Raw genomic sequence first — 10,298 nt, forward strand, 5'->3', positions numbered from 1 at the left:
AATGATGAAAGTTACATAACTGCATTCATTACATCAACAATGTAATCACTTTAAGAACAGACAGTTGGTCTTGGACCAGGTGCCTGACGGGTATTGCCTAATTGTCTTTTCTTATAGCACTGCTAGTGTGCCAACTCGCCCACCACAGTTTGGGATTTTAGCGATTGTATTACATCTATAATGCAGATTATTTGCCAGCATTTTATCCCGTATTCCGTTTTGCAAAAAGTCAAGCATACAACGACAATATCTAGCTGCAGTGTGGCTCTTCCACTCTTCCACTGCTAGCTCGAGTACCGAGAGGCTGTTAAAAACAGAGAAACACTTACCTTATTGTCGTAGTTCGACGTGGTCTCAAGATGCTTAATGCGTGGCATTGATTGATTAAGTGGACAGGCCGCCGTCTCCTCTTCTGTTGCCTTAATAAAAAATGCCTTGTAAGCACTCCCTCTTCATGTCAATCAGCTCCAGCTCCATCAAAAGTCTTCGTTTGTTAGCTGCCATCGTTCAACTGTGAGTGACAAAAGCCGGGAGGAGGTTAATAAACACTCGACGACGACTTCGACACAAGGACGTTTTCTCTAAGGTCGTCTTCTTGAAATGTTGTGAGAACTTCTTGGAGAGAGAGCGAATTCAGAAACTTGAGTGTGTTGTCTGTGTACTGCCACAGTTTAGTGACCTAAAGTAGGCTACTGTACTGCTACATTGTAAATTTGACTGTGCAGTTTGTACGTATCTTTTTGTTTCCATTTCAGTCGTTCTCAAAGTGTGGTCCGCCAGTGCCCTGTAATGGTCCGCGATGGCCAAAAGTAAATTATTGGGACATTTCTAACATATAACTCAGAACGAAGAGAACACTGCCAGTAGCCTAATCCAATAGTTGCCTAATCTACCAGGATGGTAGTGTCGTCTGCAGACTTCACAATGATGTTAGAACTGTTTGTTGCTGTGTGTTTGCCTGTTGCGAAATTAAATGTGACTGAGTCCCCTGAAATGTTAATTATACAAAAAACATGGCCATTGTAAATACGTTTTCACTGTTTTGAAATCATTCACCTCGAAATACTTTATGTGTCGAACTTGCCATATACAGTATAACTAAACTATCCATTAATCAGTGTTCTGTTATTGAAATAGCACAGAGCTCAGGCGTAGGATGACATCTAGCGGCCAAACAATTACAGATGATCAGTCGCATTTGCTCAAAAGTGCAGTAGCCTATTTTCTTAACAGTCCAAAACATTTCAGAGTAATATAGACAGCATTCGAATGTCGATCAAGCATTCGAGTAGCGCTAAAGCTTTGCACAGATGCATTCACTTCTAGCATTATGAAAAAATCCTACATCTATGACAGAATAATATCTTGAGTGAACAAGGTGCAGTACACTCTTCCTTAAACTCCTTTCAATGTTATATCTGAGGTGTTTGTATGGTCTTGTGCACTTAAAGCAAAACACTGCTACAGGAATTGAAAATCAATGGTAACATTTATTCAATTTTTTTCTTTTACAGTATTTTTTTTATTTTCCAATGGTACATTTGGCAAGACATTGTAGTGGAAGTCAAAGAAAAACTTACAGAGTAAAGTCTTTAACCATTGCTCTAGTTTACATGACTAATAAGTACATTTGAAAGTGTCAGTAGCAATTAATTATGACCAATACAATGTTACATTAATGGCACAAAATATTATTCAGTAATCAGTCATCTTATTTCTTAATGCTCTACTGTACTGATATAAAGTATAAGGAATGACTGGTCTACTGACAGCAATGATGAACAGCTCCCACAGAAGAGTTAGCAGTTAAAGTTAAAAAAGTTAAAGAATTTACAAAGGTAAGTAACACAAATCTACACAGCATATCATTTAAATTTGGTCCATAGTATACTGTCCACATTTGTGTGTGTTTCCCTCCCTAATCCTTCAAAGAGGAACATTTTCGTTAGCAGAGTGAAGAGCACCCCCTATTTGATGTGATTGCTCTCACTACAGCCAGATGTCTGAAGTGCAGTCTCCACCAGGGTATCGAAGCTCATGGGCCAAGACTGGACCATCAGGTTCTGCTCCAAAGTCCACCAGGAAGTCCTCATTCAACTCAAGGCCGCCCTTTACTGTGTCCACATCAATCTGCATCATAACGGAGCCTTCCCTGAAGCAAAAGCAGAGAGGTCAGGAGACTACAACCACAGATTCAGAATACCAACCACAGATTGATCCACACACCACTACATACATAAAAAGTACTGTTGACCATTGCAATGTTTCATTGTTCATTTTGACACAGATGAAACAGGAGTATTTTTGTGCGCTGTGCTGCTATTCATAATTGGATTACAGACAACTTTGAAAAGTTGTCCTTTTCTCTTGCCTCTACTTAAGAACTTCTCTCTCCCACTTAGTATGATCCTACTACAGTAGGCAAAGACATTTTAGAGTGTAATGGAGGAACAGGTTTGTAACTTTTAAAAAGGTATATTACTGGTTGGAAACTGAAGATCATGGAGTCATCTTACTTGACTAGCTCAGGATAGAACTGCTTGTCCCAGGCACTATATAGAGAAGTAGTGACATACAGCCTCTTCCCATCCAGACTCAGTTGGAGCATCTGTGGACTTCCTTGAATCCTCTTCCCCTTGATTGGAAATAGTATTTATATATATATATATATATATATATATATATATATATATATATGCATGGTATATAAGCATAAACATATGGTTATAAAAATGAATGAATGAAATTAGCCCAAGTGTCTAGTGACTGTTTACGGCAGAGATAGTGACACAGACACACTCTGAATTTTATCTCTGCATTTTACCCATCCAGGGTAGGGATACACTCAGTGAGGCACACTAACCCGGAGCAGTGAGCTGCTTTTGAGCGCCCGGGGAGCAGTGATTGGGGTTAGGTGCCTTGCTCAAGGGCACCTCAGCCGTGGATGTGGGCATGGGAGAGCAGTGCTCTACCACTTCCCCCAACACTTTTACACTGAAAACATACACCATCTCTTTGTTGTGTTTCATACCTTGATAATACGTTGGGGTGGCTGGGACTTTAGCTCTTTGTCTTCCAGGACTTTCACAGGGCCCTCATTTATAATACTGCCACCCAGAAAGACCTTTTAAACGCAAAAACAAGCTATCAATTTAGCAAGCAGTTTTCCAAATTAAAATGTTTGTTTATCATCCATGGAAGTATATGTGTGGGGAGAGTAGCAAAATACTACATTTCTGGAGGAGCTGCCTATAATTACAATGGGCCTCATTCTCGACAGCAGTTGGGAAGACTTTCAGAAGGATTTCAGAAGGAACTCCACTTCGGTGGATTTAGGAAAACATTTGCCATTCTCCATAGTTTTTTCTTCTGTGCTTTCTTCTGAACTTCAGACGACTTTCAGAACGCGAAATAGCAGTCGTAACTCTGCCGGAATCTTCTCAAATGCGATTCCACGGGCCATCTTGTGGTTATTTGAGGAATCGCGTTGAGGAATGACATTTGGAAAAACTCTGTGTTAAAAGGGTTAACGGTTGAATTTGTGAGAACCCGTTGGTGATTGCGTTCACGTCAACTCTACAGACATCCTCGGATTAAAATAATTATAATAATAATAAATACGAGAATATTTGTATCATTAACAATTACGTTTCACTTTGGAAGAAGCGTCTGCTAAATGACTGAATGTGAATGTAAATGTACACGAGCACTGCAAATGTAAGTGAATAAATAAATAAACACTAAACCCAATCTCTAAGAACTGTCACTGTACTTACTGCCCTTTATACGCCTACTCGTGACGTTTTTTAAAGTGACTTCTTAAATGTGTTTTACGGACTTCGGAAGTTCAACGTAAGAAAATATCTCCATCTTATTAATAAACACCTGTTACGAGTTGCTTTGGTGTGGATTTGGGAAATTCCGACAGTACACTTGGCTATGGCTGCGTGCCCTAATAAGGAGCTGGCGGGGCGTGTATGTATGCAAATCCACTTTCACGAGAACGCGCATCAATCTAAGAAACTAATCCGAAGGAACACAGCTGAGAAGACTTCGGCTGCTTATGAACACATTTTCAAGCGTGTGGGAATGCAGCGGAAGCGTTTCTCTTACGTTGTTTTTGCGAAGTCGTGTAAGAAACATTTCTGAAGAATTACAGAAAAAGATCGAGAATGAGGCCCAATGTTGGCATAATTCGTCGGAATCAGTCCGAAATTGACAACATTGTAAACGATTAAAGCATTTTAGTGGTTATTTCCTGACCAGGTACCTAAAAGTACAACCTGAACTGGTGGTTTATAGGCACTATACAAATAAGATATTCAGGAATGTTTTGGAGGAATATATCTGATTTCAGACCTGGCCAGCGAGTCGTGGATGTCTCCGGTCAGTAATGTCATATTGCCGAATGTCACCATGCAACCAGTTACTGAAGTAGAGGAAGCGGTCATCCAAGGAGATCAGGATATCTGTGATTAGACCTGAGAGCAGAAGATAAAGTCACACCCTAAGGGCACACCCTAACTGACCATTCAATGTTGCTTTGCACATCAGTCATTGGAAGTACCAAACTGACAAAGACACCACAAATGCAATGTTGTGTTTATGTATGTACTTATGTTATGTGTTATGCTGGAGCCAGTAGTGCTTACTTGGCATCTCTGGCAGTACCCAACCCTGCACTTTTTTGTTTGGGACCTTGATGACCCTTTCCGCTGCCCAGTCCCCTTTCTTCACAGGAGAGAAAAAACGAAAAACAAAAGGATTATTATATTACAAAGGGGAATGTACAAATTGTATTTACTTAAATTGAACCAATACAATGAATGAACTCTGAGGAATTGGCTTCTACTGTGCTTCTGAAATGAGGGGCAAAAATTGTGTTAACATTTTTCAATAGCTCTTTTTGAGTATTTCTGATATTTATTCTGTGGTTGCAATAGCAGTTCACAACAGCTAATCCTCCTCCAATGGTATTTAACAGCAACTTAAAAGCCTGGCTATAGTATACATATACTTCAGACAATGGCGGCTGACTGTGTACATCAGCTGTACTTTAGAGTAAACATTTGACTTTACAGGATGGATGTTTACCAGGGCGACTGGGCACACCAGTAATGAAGCAGGTGCTCACCGGGGTCTTGAAGAAGCGGAACACAGTGCCGTTGAGGGCACAGCCCACGTAGCCCTCCGCTGCTGCTGGGTCATGCAGGAAACGGATCTCCAGGGGAATGGCACCCTCTTCCCCTAGGTCGAGGGTCTGCACACGCTTGTGAGTGGTCCAATCCCAGACGCTGATGCGCTGCCCATACAGACCTACACCATCACACGGTATGATTTATGGTGCTGAGGCTAAGTTCTCCCAGCTTCATAACATAGTCAGCAGGCCATTATACACGGTTGATCAAAAGGTTGCCTGACATAAGGCCTCTTTCTCACACACACACACACACACACAATGCATACCAGCTTTAACATCTGCAAGGTCAAAGCCACGGGCCAGCGCTTTGGGCGCTCCCCATTCTGTGCTCATCATTACGTTGTGCCGTGGTTGATACCAGAAGTCATAGCCCATGGGTGCTGCATCGCCAGGTAATTCCCAGTTGCCGACCACTTCAAATGTTTCTCCGTCCAGCAGAACAAAGCCCCCTGAGTAAACAGTTGATAAAGTCAACACCCGTTCCTTTCAGACTAACTGGATTTCATCCAAAAGCAGAGACACAAGAATGTCATTCCAATACGGGGAAAATTACACAAAAAGGTGCTGCATCGACTTTCTTGTTAACACTACTAATGGAATCAATTGGTCTAATCCACCTCTATCTGATTTTCTACCTTGTTGTCTTAGGGCAGTGTCATAGGTGGCACTTACCTTTGCCATTCCCTGAAGGATCTCCCATGGTACTGATCATAATTTGCCCATTGCCCAGACAGTGTGCCGTGTGTGGATTAGCCAAATCACACTTCCAGAAGAGCTCTGTGGGCTCCACCATCTACAAGGCAAAGGAATATTAAACCCAACCTCAAGACTGCCTACATCCAAGTGATCAGTTCATGCTTGTGTAGTATTGATTCAACAGTATAACAATCAGATTAATCTATGATTTTCTGTAAATCCATTGTCTTGCAGACCTCATTTAATGCTCATTTAGCATCAAGTCAACAGTATTGATTAATTTCTGATTAATCATTAATTTTCCTCGTAGACTTAGAAGCTGTTTATACGAGGTCTAGTTTGTCTGCGTCCGTAAAGTTCATAATACAGATAGCCCTATCATTTAGACGAACACTCTCTATCCGCACACGGTATCCGCAACGATCCAAATCGGGGGTAGAAAGTGAGTAGATTTGAATCGGTACGGGGGCTGGTGTTCGTCTGCACGGATTCACGCAACCTGATGACGTCATTGTCCCACGTGATCCACATGCGATCTCCAACCAATATATAAAACACTTGTTATCGCTTTACATCTCACTAATGGTGTGTCTCGAACTCACTCTCATTAATCCAGCCTACTGATTTTTGTTTAGCCTCCTATTTTGATCTAGTAATTGTTATTCAGACGTTACATAACTTTCATGACAACAAATATAAATTGGCCAGCGATTTGCTTTTTTGTTAATAAATTGAAGTTAAAATGGTCGGAGCAAAGCCTCATGGGAAATGGGATGGCAGACATGTCATGTTGTACTGTTCCGAACTCTTTATTATCAAAAGAAAATAGAATTCATTTTCGCATAACCTTTAGTCTGACCACTGATTTTATTAACCACCATATGTAATGTTTTTAATTGGAGCTTGAATGTCTTGTGTTATGTGTTTATCCGTGTGCTGTGCTCCTTTACCATGTGCTGTCTAGTCTTTTCTTCTACGTTTTTCACGTTTTTTCAGTTGTCTGTAGCAACTCTAAAGCGCCAACAACAGGCGTGGGGTATGTACTACAGCTACTACTACTGTCGGTCGTTACGCAGATCTCTCGTTACCAGGCTCCATCCTTACGAAATTAAAAGATTCGATTCGTGTGAAAAATGAACCCAATTCAGTGAATCTAGACTTCGTATAAAGGGCACCTTAAACTGTCGTTCTTGTAAACCTGTGCAGCACCTTGTGAAGGCGAGGAGCGAGAGGGTCCGTCCCCACATCCACCACATAGATCCGGGAGGAGATCAGGGAGGGCAGAATGAGGCGGTTACGTTTCCTGGATGCGTCCCCGTGGCAGCTGCTGCAGGCATTCCAGCCCGAGTGGTGGAGCTCATCCTTCAGGTTAGGCATGGGTAACCTGTGAATCACCTACACCACGCCAATGAGGACCCCCCAACACACACACACACACACACACACACACACACACACACACACACACACACACACACACACACACACACACACATTCACAAGAGCACAAAAAGGTCACCGATGAGATCTGCAGACAAAACCCTCCATTGTTTGTTGATGCTGGAATGAATCCAAGTGAACTCCCTGCTGAAATGTTGGACTTGGATAACCTTTGGAGCACTTGCATAATGGTTGTCCAGAGGTCACAGTGAACCAGAGAGTTTACCATGGAGTATATTTAGTCGTATGGTCTCACCTGACAAAAACTTGGTGATTTTGGGTCCACATCCACAGTTGCAAGGTAGTCAGGCTTCAGTATGTCCGTATTGCGGTATATACATGGCAAATAAACAATCTTTTCCCGTGGTCCTTTAAAAAGAAAAAAACATTTGATTGAACACCTCACATGCAACCTAAAAACTACAATTCATGTATTTGTCACCCATATAATTTGCTCTGTTTTCACCACTCTTTGCTATCGGTCATTCCCTCAGAGCAGCACAAATGTTAATGAACACATTATGTATTTACTCACTTACCCTTCATGGCATCCAATGGGGTCTTGTAGCCAGGTCCACATCCTGAGCAGCTGGAAGCTGTCAAAATGAGGACAATGTTCAGTAAAGATAAGACTAAACACAACACCCCCAAATCTTTCTTGGACTACTGACAATGTGTTTTGAGATTATTGGTCATTTTAGTCCCATGCTCCTCAGAATGAAGGAAGTTAACACTTTGACAGGGTTTTCATCATTGTGTATTAAGAGAAATTGTAAGTGGTAAGAGAAATCTACATGAGACATACCAGATTTCACAATCCAGTCCAGGGGCATAGTTAATTATCTAAAGAGAAGCACCTGACTTATACTAATACTAAGATATATTATTTAAAAAGATCTTGAGTGAGTAAAGGACTTGCTCTTTAACTTTTCCCTTTTCTTTCCTGATTATTCACTTAACTGATCAGTCAATTAGTTACTTTTACATAATCAAAAATGAACGATCTACAAGTAAACAAATGTTCTGAAACACTGTATAAGCAAGCTGTCTCTCTCCAAGTTAAATGTTATATTCGAGAAATATGGTCACTGAACTCAAAAACAGTTGACTGCAGGCTTTGCTTAGCAAGCACTTGACAATGTTTAATTTCCGGGCAAAGAACTCTTAACCTCTATCCCAGACTTCTAGTTCAGCAGTAAGGCATTTAGATCGAGTGTGCAGAGGTTAAAGTCCCAGTAGGCTATCTCCTGCCAAGGTTAACACAGCTGCGAATAGCAAAATCAACTGAGAGCAATGGAGAATTTGTTATTTGCAACCTAGAAAGGTTTGAAGTGATTGCAGTATAATTGTTTCCTATTTACAGTGGGGCTTCATCCTCCTTGACAGGCATGCTATGAAATAGTCTCCAGTAAAAAATGTAATATTACTGTGTCTAAATAAGAGACTTACCATACAATGCATACGTATATATCCAGAAATGTTTTGCATAGCAGGAGGGAGGGGGGCCTACTTCAGGGTGGCTACTTCACTACATGTTTGTACATGAAATGTTGGCAAAAGCGGCCCGTGGTGCACTGTGCAACCAGCGTACAGATATTTACTTGTAAATTCTAATAAATACCTCAAATACATTGTTGAATAAATTCCGTTATTGGTTTAGATTGCGAGAAGGCACAGCTGCTAGATTTCTCAGTGTTTTGGCAGGCTGCTGCCAGTGCCAAGAATAATTCCACTGTGATAAGCGAACGCTTTCTCACGGGGTAACTTTAAGTTCAATCCGCAATTAGTTATGTTTAGGTAATTTATGCAACAACGCTGCCAACGGTCAGTTTTTATGCTTGTTAAGTTTTGTAACTTCACCTAACAGACACTTTGTACAGACTTCATCGTGAAACTTTACGATTAGTAAATTAATGAAAGTTGGACATTGGTCTACGTCCACAGCATGTAGTATGAAGTAAACACAAAGGGTCTTTGACTCTCTTAAATTATAGAATTGTGTAGTATACATGTTACGTAATGATATTTTACGCCTTATGGGCCACATTATGTTCGTCCATCAGTCTAAACAGTCACCTATACATGCAAAGCCACATGATCGCGAAAAAAAAAAAAACATTTTCATGGACGCAATGCAAAAAGCAGGTGGAATGTTAACATGCAAACAAAAACCAAATCCACATACCCATTTTGCTTGTTGAACAGCTAATCTCCTACTCCTGCAGTCCGGTCACACGAGTGAGTGGCCAGTTACGTTGGACTTATATGGTCACTGGAGAAAGGCGGGACTGTGGAGTGATTTGGCTAATAAAACAAACTCTGCAAGAACAAAAATGTGTTGTGTGTAAAACATGAATAATTCAAAAAGGTTGCATCCCACAGTGGCAGCCCCAAAACACCAACCGAGCAGTCCTTTTACCTAGATCAGGCTACTTATCTCCACATCCGACTGGTTCTACCAAGTTTCATTGGGTTATGTGGTGGGTGTAGTCTTTAGTTCTGTAGTCTCCCTTCAGTGAAAAGGAGAATAATACTGTAGTAACAGCGGAATGACTAGGGATAGGCCTACTGAGCAGCCCCATCACTGCTATTATCAACTAGACTTAGCCTACCGCATACCGGTGCGTAATATGACCCCAGTATAAAGTGAGAAAATAAAGTGAAAATTAACTAAAACTAGGAAAACAGTTTTGATAAACATGATGACAGAACTAGACGTAACGCAAAGCGTTACAAAATATGACCGCCGAACTGTTCAGTAGGTTTTGGCACAGAATGAGTCATGGTTGTCAGTGTGTTTGTGTGTTTTTATGTGTTTTGTGTGTGTACATTGGTTTGTGTTTGATTTTTATGTATTAAAGGAATTATTTGTGCATGCGTACACATGTCTACTGTGTGTGTATGTGTGCATACGAATGTCTACTGTGTATGTGTGTGTATCTGTTGCAGTTTTGACCATGCA

The 10,298-nt window shown here is 41.0% G+C and overlaps 1 protein-coding gene across 2 annotated transcripts; it reads right to left on the reverse strand.

Annotated features, from left to right (window-relative positions):
* Nucleotides 1–1,470: 1,470 nt before the first annotated feature.
* On the reverse strand, nucleotides 1,471–9,839 carry selenbp1 (selenium binding protein 1). 2 transcript variants are annotated; one of them, XM_080857520.1, is made up of 13 exons: nucleotides 9,756–9,839; nucleotides 9,522–9,655; nucleotides 7,876–7,932; nucleotides 7,593–7,705; nucleotides 7,106–7,291; nucleotides 5,873–5,993; nucleotides 5,467–5,649; nucleotides 5,135–5,316; nucleotides 4,653–4,731; nucleotides 4,360–4,481; nucleotides 3,032–3,124; nucleotides 2,517–2,635; nucleotides 1,471–2,152 (listed from the first exon to the last, which is right to left on the reverse strand). In XM_080857520.1, the coding sequence occupies exons 2-13, from the start codon at nucleotides 9,523–9,525 to the stop codon at nucleotides 1,990–1,992; spliced, it is 1,422 nt and encodes a 473-aa protein (XP_080713646.1). In that variant the 5' UTR covers nucleotides 9,526–9,655; nucleotides 9,756–9,839; the 3' UTR covers nucleotides 1,471–1,989. The 2 variants fall into 2 exon arrangements, with proteins under 2 accessions (XP_080713646.1, XP_080713645.1); XM_080857519.1 differs by having other exon boundaries at nucleotides 9,522–9,793.
* Between the last annotated feature and the right edge of the window lie 459 nt (nucleotides 9,840–10,298).

Source organism: Sprattus sprattus (genome assembly GCF_963457725.1).
Source record: "Sprattus sprattus genome assembly, chromosome: 19".
Classification (NCBI taxonomy): domain Eukaryota; kingdom Metazoa; phylum Chordata; class Actinopteri; order Clupeiformes; family Clupeidae; genus Sprattus; species Sprattus sprattus.

Coding starts and splice junctions, on each gene's coding strand:
- selenbp1 (XM_080857520.1), bottom strand. Junction 7,292..7,592: donor AATCACCAAGTTTTTGTCAG/GTGAGACCATAC, acceptor GGCGTGGTGTAG/GTGATTCACAGGTTACCCAT. Junction 3,125..4,359: donor ATCCACGACTCGCTGGCCAG/GTCTGAAATCAG, acceptor TGCGTTTAAAAG/GTCTTTCTGGGTGGCAGTAT.